The sequence below is a fragment of the Eretmochelys imbricata genome, chromosome 1 (genome assembly GCF_965152235.1).
Source record: "Eretmochelys imbricata isolate rEreImb1 chromosome 1, rEreImb1.hap1, whole genome shotgun sequence".
Taxonomy (NCBI): Eukaryota; Metazoa; Chordata; order Testudines; family Cheloniidae; genus Eretmochelys; species Eretmochelys imbricata.
In genome coordinates this window covers 338,310,602-338,332,379 of record NC_135572.1, presented here as the reverse complement: position 1 = coordinate 338,332,379, position 21,778 = coordinate 338,310,602, and the positions used below count along the sequence as shown (strand labels likewise).

Genomic DNA, 21,778 nt, shown 5'->3' with positions numbered 1-21,778 from the left:
TGTAAGAGTGATTTCAAGATCTGGAAAACCTGTCTTACAGTGAGAACCCTTAGACATGCATTTAGCGTATGGAAGAGAAGGTTAAGAGATAATTTGATTATGGTCCATCAGTATCTACATACAGGGAGACAATTTGTTAGCAGATATGTCTTTGTCAGATATAAAGAACTAACACCCTCCAATAGGCTGAAGATAAAGCTCAAGGGATGGTGGGATTCTCCATCATTTGAAGTCTTTCCGATTGGATGACTTTCTAAAAGATATGCTCTAGATCAACCAGAAGTTATGGACTTGATGCAGTAATTAGTGGGTGAAATACCATGGCTTGTGTTATACAGATCAGGCTAGATCGTCATAATAGCCCCTTTAGGCCTTAAGATGCATGAAAAAGAACAGCTTATTTTGTATACACCATTCCATAAATGTAAGACACAGACTTGTGAGATTCCCACCACAGAACCAGTATCAGTTCCGTGGGGGAGATGGGGGGGGCGCGGAGAGGAGGAGAAGTCTTCATGGAAATTTGTCCAGCTGCCAACCCAGCAAGTCAAAAGAGGAAAGTCCATCTGTCTGGAGTTGAAAAACTCATGAGGAGATATATTTTCAATGCACTTGTTTAGTATAGGACAAAAAATTGTGTACATATTTCAGGAAAGAATTATACTTTTTTTTTTTTAAAAAAAATCTCAATTTTATTAGGATGTTAGTAAATTATACAGGATAAAGTTCAGGTCATCAATGTGTGCTCATTTTTATTTTACTTACATACACTGTGATGTGAATTTACTCACAATTTCATTTCTTTTCATTTGTATTCACTATCTTCACAAAGTGGATGCAGCAGGTCTTCCATCAGTAAATTTAATGAAAAACATTTCTCTTAGGCAAGGCACAAAGAATTTAGACAAATTTTCAGTAATTTTTGATTAATCCAATTTTTTTTTTACATTAAGTACAAAGACAACAAGTTAAATAGTCACAAAATATTTCAGTGATACAGAAAATCAGTTGTGAATGCAGCATGATAATGCACAATTCAAAGCAGTCCAAGATGTAAACCGTTTACCATAATTACTTACTAAAAGAGCTTGTTCTGTGTGAACATTTTCAACACCTCCATTAATAAATTAACATTACTGCTCCTTTGTTTTACTCTCATTTGAAAACATTTAGAAATTCCATAGCAAATAATGAAAAATTACAAGAATGAAAAGAGCTGAGATAAGAACTATTTCAAGGCCATTTCACAGCCTTAAAGAATACACAATAAAAAATGAGTTAATGCTTTAAATAACTCTAGTTAGACATTTAGAATGAACACTTCTAAGCATATGCATCTGTAAGAAAAAATGGAAAACTAGCAACAGTTTCAGAGGTGTTCTTGTCTTGGACAAAGTAATATGGTATATGGTAGTTACATACAATGTTCTAACAAGTGTAGAAAGTAATATTTCTAAATTTGTTGTGATTACAATTCTTAGGTGACCAAAATGCTCAGGACAACCATCTAAGAACTTATTTACAAAATAAAAGCTTATTTCAGTTTCAAATGTATAAAAATCAGTTTTGGCACTACCCATAAGGCAATGCATAATATACCCCTTACATAGTAAATGATACAATGAAAAGTAAAGTTAACTGAAAAGAAATTCTATGTAATATTATTTAAAGGGACACTGTCAGTTTAAAAATCACACAAGTGCACATCATTAAAAGTCAACATTAGCAAATAATTACCTCATATGGATATCGGAGATACTGAAGATTTTCTTTATATTTGAAACAGAAAATATCTGTACTATATTTGATACCACTGTGCATTGTTTTTGGTAGTGTCTGATATTTTCATGACTACCAATAATTTGTAGAACTAGTTTCCTTACCTACAATTAATAGCAACACCTTAGGAGCCTGATTCTAATTCCACGGAATGAAAAGAAAAAAAGGCTTCTTCCTCTCAAGTTTTGCCACTGGCTTTTACGAGAGCAAGGAAAGTTTTGCCACTCACAGGAGAAAGAAGATAAATAGACAAGATACATTTTAAAAAATGTAATCTCTGTTACTGATCCTAATAATTTCTTTTTACATTTCCATCAGCTTGGGCAATGAAAATTAACTAATCCGGTTTCAGTTTCTCAGTGTTGTAATGTTTGTGCTGAAAAGACTGCAAGAAAAGTTTATTTGTAATCAGTTGTTTCCACTAGAATTTTAATAAATCAAAGAAACCTTTCATTAGCCTTGAAATTTTTAAGAGCTTTTTCAAAACCTAAGGTTAGGGACAAATTTGAATTCACAGTGTCCCTTTAAATCTGAGCAAGTGTAAGATTATTTTAGACTACCAAGAAACCTGTAACACTTGGTTTTGCAAACAAAACCTAGTAAGTCAGCATGCATATTTAAGATGAAACAAAAATTAACTTTTACAAGATGTTTAAATAATCCAAAGGCGGGGGAAAAAGAAAAAGAAAAAAAAAGAAGGTTTACCCACCTTAAGAGCATTCTCATAAAACGTGGAAACTTTGGAACGCAAATCAAGTTATTAAAATATTCTGTTCAATGGTCATACAAATAACATTCCTACAATTACAAGTATACATACAATTCAGATACTTTTCATTGTTACCTAATATTTAATTAATTAAATTTACAAGACAAACATAAATAAAGCTGTTAAAACAGGCAAGTACAGTACTGGTCTGTCATTCAGCACAAATTGTTTTATATTTCTTTCTTCTTAAAACCCCATCAGGTTAGAAGTTTGTGAAGTCATTCTTCAAATCTAAAAATAAAGATCAAAAGAATTAGATTCCTATGTACATGTACAAATGCTCTATATTGCTGAGGCATATACAAATTGATGAAAAGTCCTATTACTCATTCTGGTCAAGGAACACAATTACCATTGAATGCAAAGTCTTAGAAGAGGCCACAGTCTTTTAGATTATTTTTTATGATGACGTCAGTTACAGCATCAAAAACAAACTGCACATTCTTGGTATCTGTGGCACATGTGAAGTGAGTATAGATTTCCTTTGTGTCCTTTCTCTTGTTCAGATCTTCAAATTGACACTGGATGTATGCAGCTGCCTCTTCATAAGTGTTGGATCCTGAAGGAAGGGAAAAAGTTGTTCAATAAACACTAAATTTCAGGCTAAGTGTCTACACTTACCGGGGATTCAACGCACGGCGATCAACGCATCGGCAATCAATTTAGCAGGTCTAATGAAGAGCCACTAAATCGACTGTCGATTGCTCTCCCATCAACTCCTGTACTCCACCAGAACAAGACGTGTAAGGGGAGTCGACAGGAAAGTGTCTCCAGTCGACATGGCGTAGTGTGGACCCCATGGTAACTACATTATTCACATAGCTGAAGTTGCGTAACTTAGATCGATCTCCCCCCGTAGCGTAGATAAGGCCTAAGCAGCAATGAATATTATACACTTTGAAGGAAGTCATGAACTGTTTTTTAAAAACTGCTGGACAGTTTCTTTAAAAATGGAAGAATGGTGTGCAGTTTTAAGTAACTTCACAACTACTGTTTTAAGTTACAGTATAAAACTCTTGCTGGTGGTAAAACATACTGGATTATTAATGTTTTAAGTTATATATACAGACGGCTAAGGACTCAAATGAACTCCCACTTACATGGGAGTTTTACCCTGGACTTCAATGGGAAGTTGATCAGGTTATTAAAGAGCTCTAACTGCTCTGCAAATAGAAGTGATGTTTTGTTTCCATGGAACTGTTTGTTCATGTTTTCAGATTAAACACTAAGGAAATTAAATACTGAGGGAACAAAAACAAAAAAAACTTCCCTCATTCCATTTATTTTTGTTTCCACTCACTTTTCTTTTTCATGTAGCTTTCTTCCATCCCCACCTGCCCAAATTTGTATTTGGCCTATTCCCTCTTTTCTCCCAGTTTTAATTATATTTTTTCAAGTAAGTATTCTCTGCACAAGAGAATGATAGAATTTTATATAATTATGAAAATAAAATAAATCTACCAATAGGTAGTAGAAAACTAAATGCAGACCACTGCTGAATTACATCATCGTCTCTTCCTAAAGAATTCTTGCATACCATATTTTCCCTTCCAATGTGTTTAAAAAAAACCTAAATGCCCTAAACCTATTTAGGAGAAAATCCTATGATTGTAAGGGTTTTGGAGCAAAATGGAGTACAGGAAGAGCCTAATCAGAATAAATTGGAAAGAATCTCATCACGAAGAATGTTTAAACACTTTAAATACTGAACGAACCAAATATTTGTGTGGATTCTCCCCCAATGTTTCCAAATATTCCATGTATTTGAAAAGATGTTTGACATCAGCTTTCAATAAACTATGAAAGTAACAATACTTCTGATTACAGTTAAATATTTTAAATTGTTGTTTAAAGTTAGTAATGATCCTACTATGCTCTCAAACCACCACCTTAGAATACATCTCTGTTGGGAAGACTATCATCATTGGCATCGAGAGTTGCCATTTTGTAAGCTGTTACAAGTTTGGGACAGTTTTCTCACCTTATATGTACAGTTTTTCATATCTCTGAGCTGCAGTTAACTGTATTTTGGGATACTTTTAGACCTGGTTGTGGCTTTTCAGGCGGTCAATGCTCGCAGCCCAGAGATAGTGAATACTGGTCTATCAGGAACATTCCTGCTCTACAATGAGCAGTTATAAGGCTAAATTCTCTTAGCCTTACCCATATTCATAGTTCTATTGACTCTGCTGGGACTACTCATGTAAGTAAGAAGAGCAGGATTTGGCACATACTTTAAAGTGACTAAAAGTGGCACAGTGAAGTTTCATGTTTATGTTACTCAACTTTCATATCAAATTGGCTCAGTTTACAACTAAAGAACCGTCTCCCCTAACTACTAGCGGAGGACACAACTTTGATTCCAGATTAAACTGTTTCTTACTGGTGGTTCATGCATCATAAAACCAGGAATAAGATTCCATAACTGGAAGTGACTTGACTTCTCACACAAGTAGCAGAATACCTGCATATTCAGGGTAGCAAATAGTGAGGGGACTCCTTTTGATTTTTTCTTCAAAGAGATCCTTCTTGTTTAGGAAAAGAATAATAGAAGTGTCTGTAAACCATTTATTGTTGCAGATGCTGTCAAACAATTTCATGCTTTCATGCATCCGATTCTGCAATTGAAAAGAAGATATTTCAGCCTACCCTCCATTATCCTTTTCAATAGCAATGAAATCAGGAAATGTATACCTGTTTGATACAGTGAAACTCTACCAATGGAGTAATAAAATCTCCTTTAAAAGTGTTTTTGTATACTGAATCCCAGAATCCTACCCCATGATGTATAAAACGGAGAACAAGATCATCAAAGCACGATTTCCTGTAATAATTTTGGTGGCGTTCAGGTGAGTAAATTCTTTATTTTTGTTTTATTTTTCATTTACTTATGACTGTAGTTTTGAATGTCTAACAATTGCTCAGTTTAGTGTCTCTTTTCCGTACATAACTGCAAATGTTATAAAGAAAAAAGAGTCCAGGGAAGACAGCGACCTTTACGTGGAAATTGATTACTGCACAAATCCTCTAAAAGAAGTTAGAAAATCAAATATGGCAGCCCTGCCTGATAGTCAACTACTCCAGTGTTACCAGGAGACCAAATGAATAGTGTTTTTCCCCAAAAGCGATTTACTCAAACATTTTCCAGTCATGCGAATAGCCTCTGCCATGCTTCTAACTGTTTATGCCAGTAGACTACTACCCACCCGGGACACAATTTGCCTAAGCTTGATTTGAAGGCTACTTCCTTACTCCTCAAATTACAGTCTACAGGAAAGTCAGCACACAGAAAGTTCTTCACTTATTAAGCCAGCTAGAGAGCAACACAGACTAGGATCACTCTTGTCAGCTCCATGAATAAAGAGTGGTGCTAGTTTGTGTCTGTTTCCGTTAGGGGAGTCTGATCCTGAAAGAAGAGAAAAGAAGAGTAGCCGGAAAGAAAAACCAAAGAAACGAAGAAATAGCTAGAGAAGACCAGCAAATGCAGGGAAAATGATCAGAGAAAGAGACATATAGAAAGGAAGACTGAAGGACTGGAAACTAGGTAAAAAAAAAAAAAAAAAAAGAAAAAGAAAACACACGCAGGGAAAAGAAAGTTGTGGCTAAATAAGCCATATGGTTTTCCACTAAAAATTGTTTGAACCACCAAAATTTGTCATCGTAACCCCCTACTATGCAATTAAAAAAAAGTGTTCACCCCATTACCTAATTTAAAAATAGAACGTCTTTTGGAACATGGAAAAGAGCTACCTGTAAACAAAAGTATCTAGTAAAAATTTCTTTCTAGATATTTTCTTATGCCAGTAATATTCAAAGAGATGGCATTTTCTTCACCATTTCTACTGTCCACTGGGACATTTGTAAGTGGAAATTATTTTCTTGTGAAAACAGAAGACACTTTTCATAAAGGGTTTAACTTCCTTCAAGATCATTTAGTTTCTACTTTCTCTTCTCCCCCTTCCTTCAAGATTAGTTTACTTGCCATTTCCTCATCTTCTGCTAGGACCAAATCATAATCACTGAGCGCTACACAAAAGATTATTGCTGTAACTCCCTCAAAGCAATGAATCCACTTCTTCCGTTCTGATCTCTGGCCTCCCACATCAAACATTCTGCAAAACAGAAAAATAAGGTAGTGTTGAAATTCCAGCCTTCTGAATACTATACAAAAATTTGGGAGCAGACTGTACTAGTCTGATCACACAATTTTATGGCAAAAGAGTATTCAAGTTTTAGAGTAACACCCTAGTGTTGAAAATTAATTTTAATAAAGCCTTAAAAATCTCTTCAATACAATAATTTGCATTACTTCCTAGCAAAAATTACTTTGAAACTAAAGCAAATAAAATGCCCTGCAGAAGTAAATGTGATCTGTACTACACAGTTTATCTGCAACTGTTTATGGCTGCAAGATATCAAAACCCACTGCAAAATATGTACCTGGATTTAGTTTTACTACACACGTACTTGAATAAAGAGCTTTTCAACTTCTTTGGCTTATTGAAAAAAAAATGCTAGCACTAAAAATACAATGGACCATGAAAACATTTCTTTTCTTACACAAATGCTCTGAGCTAGGGTGCAAAATCCTGTACATTCAGAAGCACAGAATAATTATGTGTTTCACTGCTTTGGGGGAAGTTTTGTAAAAACACTTGGATTAGACTCTGAAAATTGAGTAAAAGTTACATTTCCAGTTTTTATTTTCACTGTTTCAACATTTCTAAATCAAATTTACACTGTCTATCACTCAAACTATAATTTTTCTAACTTTCAGCTTTTCAAATTCAGCCTAGAAGTTAAGTTGGGTTTTGACTGGTGTACAGACATACAGCTGGGGTTTGGTAAACACATCTGTTGCTAATGTTTAAAACAGAAAAATCCAGTTCGCTTTCCTATAGCTGATCAGGTTTATCTTTAAAGACCTCTAGTATATAAGCTGAAGTAAGCAGTTCAGTACCCAAGAGATGTTCTTCAAGATGTTTTAGTCAACATGGATCCCTCTGTTGGTGCGCATGCTCGTTATGGGTGTGAGATCTGAGTCTTTTGAATAGCACTGTCCTTTGAGGTCATGAATTGAGGCCTAGTGCCTCCTGATACCACTGTACAAGGCATAAAGGGCAAAGTGGTCACAACTCTCCCTCAGTTTTCTCACAATTCAAAGCTTGTGTTAGCTGAGGACTCCTAAAAGCAATTGAAGTTGCAGCTCAGGCTGGAGCTTGGGCTCTGAAGCCTAGTGAGTGGAGTGGACTTCAAAGCCCAAGCTGCAACTTCAAAGCGCTATCTACATAGCTATTTTTAGACCACTAGTGCAAGCCCCATTACCTAAGTCTATTGACCTAGTATGGAAGGCTCTCTACGCTGCGGGCTGTGTAAACATGCTCTAAAGCAGAGGTTCTCAACCTTTTTCTTTCCGAGGCCCACCAACATGCTATAAAAACTCCACGGCCCACCTTTCCCACAATATCTGGTTTTTTGCATATAAAAGCCAGGGCAGGAATTAGGGGGTAGCAAGCAGGGCAATTGCCTGGGGCTCCATGCCACAGGGGGCCCACAAAGCTACATTGCTCAGGCTTCAGCTTCAGCCCTGGGTGGCAGGGCTCAGGGACTTGGGCTTCAGCCCCATGCAGTGGGGCTTTGGCTTTTTGCCCTGGGCCCCAGCGAGTCTAATGCTGGCCCTTCTTAGAGGCCCCCCTGAAACTGGCTTGTGGGCCCCTACGGGGCCCCGGTCCCGTGGTCAAGAACCACTGCTCTAAAGGTCCTGAAAGTATTCAACACTGCAATTTAAATATTTATCATCACAATTTAATCCTTACTTTGAAAATTGTCTTTGCCATGTTTGATATACATGGAGTTATTTGCACCAAAAACAAAGCTTTACAATCAAGTTTGTTGATAAATTATAAAAGACCTATCAAAAACTCCATAGAAAGAAAATTGCTTTGATGTATTTCTGCAAAACTAAAAGGTAAGGTTTTAAACAGATAGGATAAGTAATAACCAAAAAGGACCATCTTAACTTCTGAGATACAGCTTATCAAAATGGGATAAAAAACTTGCTGCTATTACTTTAGATTTATTCAGTGCTCAGAAGCATGTTAGGTACTTTACAGACAACAAAGAAATGTTGCCTTATCTCAGAGAACTTTTTTTTAAATGTAGACATGACAAAACCAGGATGGATGGAAGGATAGATAAAGTTTACGATAAGCTAGAAGTCTACAATGTTATGTGGTTATTTAAATTACTTATGTATCCTGATATATTAAAATTTGTCTCTTCAAAACTTGTCCCTGTCCATTTGCATCTAAAAAGATTCTGCTCAGAAGCGAGTTATTTTTAGTACTGATTCAACAAATCTATAAAACCGCTACTGCTTCCTTTAAAACAAAACTAAACAAAAAAAACTAAAATCCTCATGACTTTCCACACTCCTGTTTAACTACTACTGTTTAACCCTTGTGATGCTCCACCCAAAAACTCTAAATTTTATAAAAACAACAAGGAGTCTGGTGGTACCCTAAAGACTAACAGATTTATTTGGGCATAAGCTTTCGTGGGTAAAACACCACTTTTTCAGATGTATCTTATGGAGTTCTGCTTCCTTTTTAAAAAAAGGCTAATCAGGCAACCAATTAGGCACAGCCTAGCTGCATGAGACATTTACATCCAAAGTAAAGGTCAAGAAGAGGAAAAACAAGTTAAAAAAAATCTACAAAAAGTATGAATAAGTAATCTAACAAGATGTCAGAAATTTGATAGCCAGATCTTCAGCCTCCTGAGGAACAAACAAAACTGATAATTAGGGGTCAATAACTCACAATTTGTACTACTGTCACTCCCAGAGGTTTCAAATTCCCTGGCTTTGCTAATCAGTTTGCAGATCACTCTACACCTGAGGCTAGATATTCAATAGTGTGGCTTTTTAAATGTTACTGCTGGAAATGTAATTTTCACAGAGTTCGGAAGACAGAGTGGGGAGGATTCATTTCCACCTGCCACAACAGCTACATTTTTTCATGGTTGAACAAAAACAATTCAGTATACTTATAACCTTCTAAAGTATAGAAATTAAATACATTTCCAATGTAGTAAAAGTCTTAAAACTTGGATTTGTCAAATCATACCATGCATTTCCATCAATACAAATACTGAAGGTTTTTTTAAAATGTGGGAACAGACACAATGGACTAGATATTTAGAACAGAAGTGCAGCTGCTGCACAAGAATCACAATTATCCAGTAAATATATTTATGTAACGAATGCTACTTTATAGTGAATTAATACTAAGTTTGTTGCTCTTCTCATTACAAGCCATTTCAGTGTACATAAAGCAAGAAAAACACTTATCACCAGTTCCAAAACAACTTATAAGCTTTAAAGCAAACTTAAAGAACTAATCTATGATTTCTTTTTCAAAGTTCAAAAAAATGGAAACTAAATAGAACATATTATTTTAAGAGGAAAGTCAACTTAGAAACAAAACTCCCACACTTCTGCCAACATATTGTATCTACGATTGCTTCAATTAACACCTAAGATCACATAGCAGATTTATTTATTTCATTACACTTTATTGTGTGCTTTTGACAGTAGTCTAGTTAGTTTGTTTCCTCTGCAGAGTCAGTTAGCTAGTCATATTTCCCCCTTGTTTGTGTGAGCCTTTAATATAGCAACAGAGGAGAAAAACACTTTAAAAAAAGGGTGACTGTAAAACCACAAGAGTTTACAGGCTGGAATTAGGGGCAAGGTTAGTAATCTACTTGTAAAACACATTTTAAAAATAGTTTAGATTTTAAGTTAAAATTGATCTAAGAACTCTCCCACGGACTTTAAATGAAAAGTTACAATGCTTTGGTAAGCCATCCAATGAATAAGATTTGCATGTGACCTTAGCAAAGTCACAATCATCCAGACCAATTAAAAATTGATGTTCAAGGTCTATTTCTATGTTCAGATACACATAGAATAACTTCACTGAATTCAATGGAGGTTGCAATCATTTATCCAAGGGCAAATGTGGTCCATAATTGTTAGTGATCCTCATTTTCAAAAGATTGGCCGGCCTAGCAGGGATTAAAAAAATGTTGGTTAAGGTATTAAGTTAAAGTACAGCTGGACTCCATTCTTTTAAAAATATTTTTTACTAACTCATCAAGAGTGAATAAGAGCCCAATTTTGGTCTTTAAAACTGTAATTCTGGATGGCTAAAGGCCTCTGATTTGACCATTTCTTTCCCCCTGCATTTATACTGGAAGGAAGCCACATATTCCTACTAAGGTATATTTGTATGTCATCAGGGAATGAAGCAGATGGAGCGGCCAAAGTGCCTATTTATTTGTATTACCATAGGAGCCTTAGCGCAGCAAAAGCAGCAGCTATTTCTTCAAAGAGCAGCAGAAGCTTCACGAGACCTAGGATTGGGAAGAGAGAAAGTAGGCAGGGAGAAGGGAGGGGGAAGAAAAAAAAAAGTGCATGTGGCCCTTCCCTCAATCCACCTAAAGAATATAGGAGGGAAAAGGAAAGAAGGGAAAGAGAAACCACATAAAGCACCTCAAAGCCAGGTGAGAAAACTGAAGAAGCAACTGTGTCCCCTCATAAGAACAGATTCATTAAAACAAGAAGCAACCATTATAACCATCTAATCTGACCAAGCCAAGAATTTCATCCAGAAATTCCTCCACGTTAATACCCTGTGCTTGAGCTGAAGTATATTATTTTACAAAGACATCTAGTCCTGATTTAAGACTTCAGGTGATGGAAAAGCCACAACCCTTGATAAGCTGTTCCAATTGTTAAGTACCCAAAGTTAAAAATGTGTGGTTTATCTCCAGCCTGAATTAATCTATTTTAGGATTCTTAGGAAGCCTCTGGTCTTGTCTGCTAGAATAAATAGCCCTTTACAGGTATTAACAAGTGATCAAGTCACCTCTTAACCTTCCCTTTGATAAATTAAATAGATTGAGCTTCCTAAATCTTTCACTGTAAGGTGAGTTTTCCAGACCTTGACTCATTTTTGCAGCTCTCTTCTGAACCCTTTCCAATTTTTCAACATCCTTTTTGAAGTGTGGACACCAGAACTGGACAGACATTCCAATAATGATTTCACCGGTGCTGTTTAGAGGTAATATTAGCTCTCTATTCCTGCTCAATGTTTCCCGGCTTATACATCCAGGTACCCACCAGTGCCCTTAAATCCTCTTCAGAATCACTGCTTTTGAGGATACAGTTTGCCAGTATGCAACAGTCTGGGTTGCAAATTCACCAAGCAATGGGAGAGGAAGCAAGGGAATAAAGCAGGGGTAGCAGACACCCTTACCCAAGAAATGGCAGTCCGGAAAGAAGTGCCAGAGAATTGCAAGGAAAAACGGCCCGAGTAAAATTCTCTGCTCCATTCATTGGTGACTGAAATTCTGCCAACAAGCCCAGCTGGTACTTCCTTCCCACTGGCACCTTTTATCTGCTGCTTCAGTGCAGGGTGCACAAAAGGCCCATTTCAGAGAAGGCAAGGGGGACACAGGTCACTTGTCTTGTCCTTCCTCCAAACAGACTAAGGCCATGTCTACACTAGAGAGCCTACAGCAGCACAAATGTACCGTTGCAGCTGTGCTGCTGTAAGATCTCCCATGTAACTGCTCTATGCCAACGGGAGAGAGCTCTCCCGTCAACATAAACAAACCACACCCAACGAGTGACAGTCTCCCACTGACAAAGCACTGTCCACATCAGCACTTCTGTCGGTGCAACTTATGTCATTCAGAGGTATGCTTTTTTCACACCCCTGAGAAACATAAGTTATACCAACAAAAGTGCTAGTGTAGACATAGCCTAAAAAGACACCAAGAGGAAAATACCAAGACTTTTACTGAGAGAGATAAGGTGGGTAAGGTAATATCTTTTATTGGACCTACTTCTGTTGGTGAAAGAGAAGCTTTAAAGCTACACAGAGCTCTTCTTCAGGTCTGGGAAAGGTAATCAGAGTATCTCAGCTAAATACAAGGTGGAACAAATTGCTAAGCAAAAAGAGCTAACACATGTTGCAAAGGATCATTCAAGTTAAGTAGGCAATTAACACCTCTGCAGTCATAAGACAAAGGAGGGTTAGTAGGTTAGACTGTTGTAATGAGATCTAAAACCAGTGTCCCTACTGAATCCATGATTTACTGTCTAGCAAAGTTATGAATTTAAGCTGTGAGGCTTTGCAAGAAGCCTAGTGGCAGATCTCCAGACAACAGTGGGCAGAACTGAAGATCAGGGCTGAATTTCTCAGCAATGGGTCTGCTGAAACCTTGTCTAATACATCCCATATCACTTCTACCCGCAAAGTTCAGTGCTAACTCAGAGCAGGCGGTTCCATCTTGCCATCCCTTGCCTGCCATATTCTTGTGTGAATAAGGGTGCTTCTTCCCTCAAAAAATTGGAGAGGTAGCAAGGTGGGAAAGAGTGGATGGTTCTCTCACTCCACTCTGCCACATAATCTTGTGAGAACTTGAGATCAGTCTTCTCAATCTTAGAACTTTTTTTTTTTTTGTTAAACACACACGCCCACCAGCTGCCACCTCCTATACAAACAATTCTGAAGTGTGGTTCAGGTGGTCTTTTCTCCTTACTCTCACCTCAGAGTCTCTTTGACTGCTGCTCATTGAAGTAACAGCTGCAGCATCTCCTGCCACAAAAGCTGCTGCTGCAGCTGGCTCCTGTCTAATGGGAATGTATGAACTTACATATCCAAAAAACCTTTCATGTCAAAGATATATGCTGGCCATATGTTCACAATGATCTTCACTGTTATAAGTGATATCTGTGAACAGATTTATGATTAAAAAATTAAATTACTTGTGGAATTTCCTGTAAAGATTGCATCCTAGTCACACTTCATTCTGGTGGACTCTTGAGTAGCATAAGGAATGCTCAGAATATTTTAAAATTTCTGCAACTCTGTTGGGAGTTACTCATACAAGTACCAAGAGAAGCAAGAATGTTACAGCCTTCCATTCACCAAACCCTCTAAAGTACAGTTCTATTTTAAAAGATAACTATAAGTAAATAAAGTTGCACTTACTCAACAAACCTGATCTGTGTGCACATGCATGCGCAATCATAACTGCTGAGTGACAAAAAATAAGATTTTACTACTATTTATTCCTGCTTTGTTTTGCAGAACAAGCCCAGGTCTTGGAGAGCTAACTAGAGTTTTTTCCAGCTCATGTGTCAACAGCATGTGTAACCAAGATCCCTTTGCAGCGCCATCAGAGCCTCCCCATTGACTTCAAATTATGTGCTCAGTTACATTGGTGAAAGTCATTGATAGCCCCCAAATATATAAACAACTGACTGAATTATCATATTCCTTTCCTGCATGGGTGCAGAAGAGAAATTTGGGGATGGGGGTCCAAAAGTGGCAATAATAAAGGAAGGTTACTTACCCTTAACTGGAGCTGTTTCAGATATGTGGTCGCTATGGGCATTCACTGTGAGTGCCCACATGTGCCAGGGAGCAAAAAATTTTCAATAGTCTGCATTGGTCTGTGCCTGTACCCGTGCCCTTCGTCTCCTCATGCTCTCAACTGACGGCATAAGGGGCAGTGTCGACTGATTGCCTCTGTAGCGTCTACTCTACTTCAAATCAGAAGATAATGCAAACTAAGGGGAAGAAGGGAGGACATGAATACCCATAGGGACCATACATCTCAAAGAAGAAACAGTTACTAACCTTTCGGTAACTACTGTTCTTCGATATGTGTTGCTCATGTCCATTCCAATGTAGATATGTACATGCGCCATGTGCAGTGTTGCTGGAAGTTTTCCCCCAGTGTTATCTGTCGGGTCAACTCTGGCGCCATCAGGGTGCGGTATATAGGCACTCAACAACATGCTGCCCCTTCAGTTTCTTCTTGCTGGCAATTCCGACAGAGGGATAGGTGGGCAGGTTTTGGAATGGACACGAGTAATACATCGCGAAGAACAACAGACACAGAAAGGTTAGTAACAGTTTTTTCTTCAAGTGCTTGCTCATGTTTATTCCCATATAGGTGATTCCCAATCAATCAATTAGGTGCTGGGATCGGAGTTTTGCTGAGACAGACTGGAGGACCACTTGACCGAAGGCTGCATCATCTCTGGATTGTTGAGTGATAGAAGAGTGCGTGATGAATGTGTGAATGTATGAGATCGCTGCCTTGCAAGCATCCAGGATTGGGACCTGTGCCACAAATACCGCTGAAGCAGCTTGCGATCTTGTGGAGTATGCTGTCAAGCAAGGAGGTGGCACCTCTGCCAAGTCGTAGTGTGTGTGGATGCAGGATGTGATCCCCAGGATAGATTCAGCCGATGGCAACATGCCCCTTGCTCTAATGGGGCCCCCCCGTCTTGACAACAGCAGATTGAGGTCCCAAAACTTTAAGCAGTTCCTTGATGTGTTGATGGGGAAGTCTTTCAGAACGTTTATGATTGACATGATGACTCTGAAATGGTCTTCCAGAAGGGAGGTTCTGGCCTAGTTCAAGTTGAGAACTGCTCCTATGAATTCTATCTTCTGAACCAGCAAGAGAGTTGACCTTTTTGCATTTATCAGAAGACCCAGATCCTGGAAGGTGGACAGTATGAGTTCTGTGTGTGCTTTAACCAGGTCCCTGGACCAGCCTTTGCCCAGCCAGCCGTCCAGGTATGGGTAAACCTGCACACCTCCTCCGGAGGAAGGCCACCACGACTACCAGGCACTTCTTGAATACTCGTGGGTTTTAGACAGTCCAACAAGTAACACCATGAACTGATAATCATAGTTATTTACCATGAATCGGAGGTAAGCCCTTTTTCAAGGAAACAGGAAAATGTGGAAATATGCGTCCTTCAAGTCGAGGGCAGCATACCAATCCCCTGGATCTAGAGAGTGGATGATAAAGACCAGGGAGACCACGCGGAACTTCAGCTTCTTCATAAACTTGTTCAGGCTTCCGAGATCCCCATTGGCCTTCGGGATCAGGAAGTGATGTGAGTAAAACCCTTTGCCTCTTAATTTCATAGGAACCTCCTCCATGGCTCCTGTCCTGAGGAGCGATTGCACCTCCTGGGCCAGAAGTCTCTTGTGAGAAGGGTCCCTGAAGGTTGGGGAGGGAGGGTGGGACGGAGTGGAAAAAATTAATTGCAGGGTGTATCCCACTTCCACTGGGCAAACGGTTCACAAACATAGGGGCAAGATCCAGACTTTGGTCTGGTACGCCGTCCTCTGGTGTACCCTCAAAAGATCTGCTTAGAACCCGTCAATTGTTTCCCAGGCGCAGACGTAGAGGCTGCTGAGGTGTGCGGCGTATGCCTCCTCCGGAAGCCCTTGCTCCTCCACTGGCTGATGTCCTGCCTCTGCTGGTGTTGCAGCGGGTAAAATTGGACCACAGGTTGGGACTTGTACTGTTTGCGCATTGGGGCTGAGGTGTGAAGGCCCAACAACTCTAGAGCGGCCCTTGAATTTTTTAGACAGTGAAGCCAAGTGTCTGTCTGTTTGGAAAAGAGGGAATTCCCCTCGAATGGAAGGTCCTGAATTGTTTGTTGTACCTCGTGGGGCAGTGCAGAGAACTGAAGCCAAGAGCTCCACCTCATGACCATCTGTGTGGCCCTGGTTCTAGCTGCAGCATCCTAGGCCTCCTGAAGGGATGCTTTGGCCACAGTCTTACTCTCCTCTACTAGGGCCACAAATTCAGATAAGAGTTCCTTAAATGTTATCGCTAACCAGGAATTAAAATCATAGCAGCCTAGGCCCTGGTGGTTTGATATCCTAAGCTGGAGGCCCCCTGTCAAGAAGGCTCCTCACCACCTCATTTGCCTCTGGTGTCGATGGCAGGGCCAGGGCTGTATCCCCTCTGTGGCTCACCCTAGGCTGGTACTCCATGAGCACCAGACTTGAAGACCCCTCTCTGGGGCCAGAGTCACTGGTACCGATTGTTCTGTAGATGTTTGGAGAGTGGCCCAGCACAGGTCTCAGTCGCTCCATGGCCCCCTGTCGAGTATAACTTCCTGCCCAATAAATCCAGTTTCCTGGCCTCTCGCTTTCAGCGATGGGCCTTGCTGCCCTGGTCTCTCCCATTCGTTCGCAGCAGCAACGACTAGAGATCCTGGAGGGGGATGAGTGTATAGATACTCACCCCTTGGAGGATTACAAAGTACTTTCTTTCCACATACTTTGCTGTGAGCTGGAGGGCTGCGGGGGGTTGCCACAGAGCCCTCATAGATTGCAAGATGGCTTCATTTGAGGGCAGGGCCACTCTTGCCGGTCACAACAGTGCTAATATGTCCACCAGGGCAGGAGCTGACTCTGCGATCTCTACCTGTATGTCCAGGTTCTGGGCCACATGATGCAAAAGCTCTTGGTGAGCCTTATAATCATCTTGAATGGGTGCTATGGTCATCCCTGCCACTGCCTTATCCAGGGAAGACGACAATGAGGCTTGGACTGACACCAGGTCTTGCATGTCCTCTGTTGTTGGTGAGTCCCCCACAGGGTATACTGTGCTTCAGCCACCTCGGCACCCAGAACCGAACCCCTTTCTGAAGGGAATAGCAGGGGAGCTCTCACTTTTGGGGGCACTGAGTGAGAACCTTGGAATGGTTGAACCGTCCAAGGGGTCCACATCAGCCACAGGAGTGGCATTTGCCATTGGGTCGGTGGCCATGCTGATGGGATGAGCCCTTGTGCCATGGCTGTGGAATGCCCATAGTCGACTCAATGTGTGCTCCCTCAGGAGGCGTACAATTCAGCCTCTGACTTGGAGCTAGAGGACCCACTCCTGGGTGACTATGGCAGCGCGGTGCCCATCAGTGCCAGGTAGCGGTGCTGCAATGTGAGCAGTCGAGCCCTGCGAGGAGGGACGTGATGGCAGGGTGTCGCGCCATCATTGCTGGCTTGCCCAGTACTAGCACTTGTCTCTGAGGCACTGGGTCCTGCAGTGCTAGGACTGTTCCTGGTAGTGCCTGACTAGGGGGAGATGGCAGTGCTGGGAGGGCAAGAAGGCTCCTCACCACCTCACTTGAAGACCCCTCTCTGGGGCCAGAGTCATTGGTACCGATTGTTCTGTAGAGAGTGCCCCAGCACCGGTCTCAGTCGCTCCATGGCCTTAAGGCTTTGTTGAGAGCGCCCCCAGTCCGACTTATTCAGCTTCTTTTTAGGCACCAGTGATGGGGAGCAGTACTGCACAGCTGGTGCTGCCTTCTTACTAGCCAGAGAGGTATGTCAGTACCAGGTAGTAGAAGGTGACAGGGAACCCATACCATGCTGAGTCCTCTTAAAGAGGTCAGGGCACTCCCAACCGAGGAAGTACTCGCTGTCAAATTGGGCTGCCCTAACCCTCCCTCTTAAGTCACGAAGAACCTCCTCCCTGGCTTCCACTCAGAGAAAGGCTTGCATCTCCTGAGCCAGAAGTTGCTCATGAGAAGGAAAGCATGGGGGAGGGGGGTGGAAATAAACAGAAGCATATAACCCCTTTCCACAGAGTTCATCACAAAGTGGTCTGTGGTGATAAGAGACCATGCCATGTTAATGAGGGGCAAGTGGCCCAAAAACTAAAGAGGGACATGATCTAATGACATGGGAATTGGTATAATGCCCAAGGAATCCCATCGAAAGATCTGTTTGGCTGGCCCCGACCTGGGCAGCCCCCGTAGGGATAATGAGGCAGATGGGGGCAGCTGCCTACATCTAAAATCCGTTTCATTTCTTTTGCAGTGACGGAGTGATGTTTCTGGAGTGACGGAACTAAGAAACAGGTGGAGTGCTGGGGCCTGAAGTGTTTCCTCAAAGACCCAGGGACTTGAGGGTGGCTGTGGAGTCTTTCAGACCATGGAGCTTTGCATTTGTTTGCTCTGAGAAGTGCCAAGTGCCTTCGAACAGAAGGTCCTGAATGGACTGCTGGACCTCCACTGGCACTCCTGAAGAGTGGAGCCAAGAACATTTGCGCATGACCACCGCAGAAGCCACAGATCTAGTCGCCAAGTCTTTTGCGTCCAGGGCAACCTGCAGGGAAGTCCTTGCGACAGACTTACACTCTTCTACCAGAGCAGAGAACTCCTGCCTGGACTCCTGGGGAATTGAGTCCTTGAATTTTAACATCGAGTCCCAGACGTTAAAGTCACACCTCCCCAGCAACACCTGCTGGTTGGAACTGCGGAGCTGCAGACCCTATAGAATAAACACCTTTGTCCTGAAAAGGTCTAGTCTCTGAGTCTTTCACTTTGGGGGTTGTTGCTTGTTGCCCTTGTCTCTCTCTCTCGTTGGCCGCCGAGACCACCAGAGGCCTGAGAGAGGAATGGGAGTACAAATAATCATACCCTGGAGTGGGAACAAAATACTTCTTTTCAGCTCTGAGGTGGGAGGCAGGGAGGATGGGGTTTGCCACGGGGCTTTAAAACCGTCTCTGATGGCCTCACTGAGAGAAAGAGCCTCCTTCGATGGGGCTGCTGCGCTCAAAATATCAGCCAGGTTGTGGGAGGACCTCTAGCTATCTGCACTTTCAGTGCAAGATCCAAGGCCACTCTTTTCAACAGCTCCTGGTGAGCTTTGAAGTCATCGTGGGGAGGTGACACGCTCACCCGACACTACCTCATCCAGGGAGGACGATGAGGACGCCTGCACTGGCAGGTGGTCCTCCTCTTCTCCTTCTGCACCGATCCAATCCTGAGGGTCTAGGTTCTGAGGATCGGTACTAAACTTGATATCAGAGTCCAGATTGGGTGTTGCTCGATGGGATGGAAATGCTTTCTCTCTCAGACCACCGAGCATGAGCGCCTGGAATCAGGGGAAAATCCCCTGGGTTCGAAAATGGCCATTGCATCTGCATAGGCCAGTGCCCACTGCGCCAAGGACTTCGGGGTAGCCCTACATCTGGATCCACAACCTGATAAGCTGACTGGGGTGGTACTGGGAACAGTTCCTTGGCTGGGAATACAATTCCACTCTGAGTCAAATGACTAGCCTTCCTTCAGGGCCCACGGAGGGGCAGTACTATTTGGTGCCTGGGAACGGTGCTGAGGCGAGGAGACCTGCGCTGATACCAGCAGGGACGGTTTCCCTCTTGATGGTACCAAACGGGAGCTTGGGGCAACTTGCTGCCTTCTGCTCACTGGCACCAACGTCACCAATTCTTGTACTGCCAGCGACAGTGGTACCGAAAGTACCAACAAGTCCCTGGCTGCAACAAATGCCTCCGGGGTTGACAGCAACACGACCCTGCTGGTGCCACAATGTCCCTCTGGTGCAGAAGGTTGATCCGGGACTGGACTCAACAGAGAGGACTGGCCAGACTCAAGTCACACTCCACTGTGCTCCCCGTGGTTGGCTTTCTTCAGAGTCGGGGAACACCCCCTCTCAGCCACCTGCTTATGTTTTTTCTTCAGCATCGGCGATGGGAAATGGTGTCGAGAGACTCCCACAGTGGGAGAAGCACTCCACACCAACACCGAAATACTCAGTGCTGAGTCGACTAGCTCGGCTCCAATGAGGGTCGGCACACCGCCTCCACCAAGATCTTTTGGCCACAGCATCACACTGGGAGCTCATGTTCAGCTGATTGTCCATCACCAGCAACAAATCTTTTTCAGAGAGTCTCTGCTTTCCAGGAAAGAGTCCTCCATCCTGTAATTGAGGCCTTTATTCTGTGTTTACATTCAACCACATTAAAATGCATATTGTTTGCTTATGCCCAGTTTACCAAATGATTCCAATTGCTCTGAGTGACATGTCTTCTTCATTATTTAACACTCCTCCTATTTTTGTGTCATCTGCAAGCTTCATCAGTTATGAGTTTATGTTTTCTTCCAGGTCATTGATAAAAATGGTAAATAGTGTAGGAACAAGAACCGATTCCTGTAGGACCCCATTAGAGAGACCCACTCGAGGCAATTCCCCATTTACAACTACAGTTTGAGACCTATCAGTTAGCCCATTTTAAATCCATTTAATGTGTGCCATGTTAATTTGACATTGCTCTAGTTTTTAAATCAAAATATAGCGCGGTACCAAATTAAACACTTCACAAAGCCTAAGCATATTACATCAACACTATTCCTTTCATCAACCAAACTTATAATCGCATCGAAAAATAAAGATCTATTTTCCATAAACCCATGTTGATTTACATACTACACAGACAGTACATGTAACTCTTCCCCGGTATCCTTTTCATGCATTTGCTTGCTGAGAGAAGTAGAAGAGATTCCAAAATGTTTAGTTGCAAAACACCTAATGCACAGAGAGATAACATCTCTTAATAAGACGATGCAGAAACGTCTGCTCCTTAGAAGTTTCCTGAACTCTCTTTACAAAGTCTCATTTTTAATTCATGAAGAAAAAAAATAGATTTGCAAAATTAGTCAGTAAACAAAGCATCATGTTGCAAACTGGGATAGAAATCAGCATTTAGATGTACTATAAAAGATATTTTGGTGGTTTCACTTCACAAATAGTGAATGTTCATAGTCCGTCAGCTCTTCAACTGATTTTCAAGTAGAAGAAAAGCTGATTTTTCAATCACTAGTTCTTCAACATTACACAAAAAGGATTATTTGAAACAAGTTTATATATGCACATTATTCATGTAAACATGTAAGTTTACATGGGAATTAAATAGGCTTTTCTGGTGCTACATTTTCAATGCTAAATATGCCTCCAAGTAGTTTGTGTTATTTCATTGTACTTGGTCTCTCACTATGAAAGTCATTCCCCCAAGCCCTTCCCTCCGCGTGGACACCCCATCTTCTCTGAAAATAGTTCCAAATGCCAAGAAATAAGTTGTGATCAAAGTAAGTCACAGTTGTTAACGAATATTTAAAACTTTGAATAAAACATATCACAGGGTTATGTGTACAGCTTGAATACTCACTTAAAATGAAGATCTTTGAAAGTAAAATGAGTTTCCACTATTCCTGTAGTTTTCACTCTAGTCCTGAGAACATCCTGTTGAGTCGGGATGTAACTGGTTTGTGCTATCCTGTCCAGATCATTCAAGTAACTAAAGATAAAATAAACCGCTTTTAATTATTTTAAAAAAGATAAGAGATTTGCACAGATAACTTTTATAACAGATAAAATATCTTTAACATATCTAAAAATCCTCACAACTATTCAGCACACTCAGTTTAGCTTTCATCATAGACATACGCACGGACAGTATTCTTTGGAGTAAAACAGAGAACCTGCACACTACATTTAAGTCTTACAGGTTATTTACTTCTTTCCTGGATATCTG

General features: G+C 41.1%; 1 protein-coding gene across 1 annotated transcript in view; it reads right to left on the bottom strand.

The window, feature by feature from the left end:
* Positions 1–691: 691 nt before the first annotated feature.
* The window catches only part of GNAI1 (G protein subunit alpha i1), a 69,193-nt gene continuing 48,106 nt past the window's right edge, over positions 692–21,778 (bottom strand). Inside the window, exons 5-9 of the mRNA XM_077836129.1 lie at positions 21,413–21,541; positions 6,531–6,660; positions 5,013–5,166; positions 2,901–3,107; positions 692–2,779 (exon numbers count right to left, since the gene is read on the bottom strand). Coding sequence (XP_077692255.1) covers positions 2,917–3,107; positions 5,013–5,166; positions 6,531–6,660; positions 21,413–21,541 — 604 coding nt within the window. The 3' untranslated portion in view covers positions 692–2,779; positions 2,901–2,916. The remainder of the gene's footprint in view (positions 2,780–2,900; positions 3,108–5,012; positions 5,167–6,530; positions 6,661–21,412; positions 21,542–21,778) is intronic.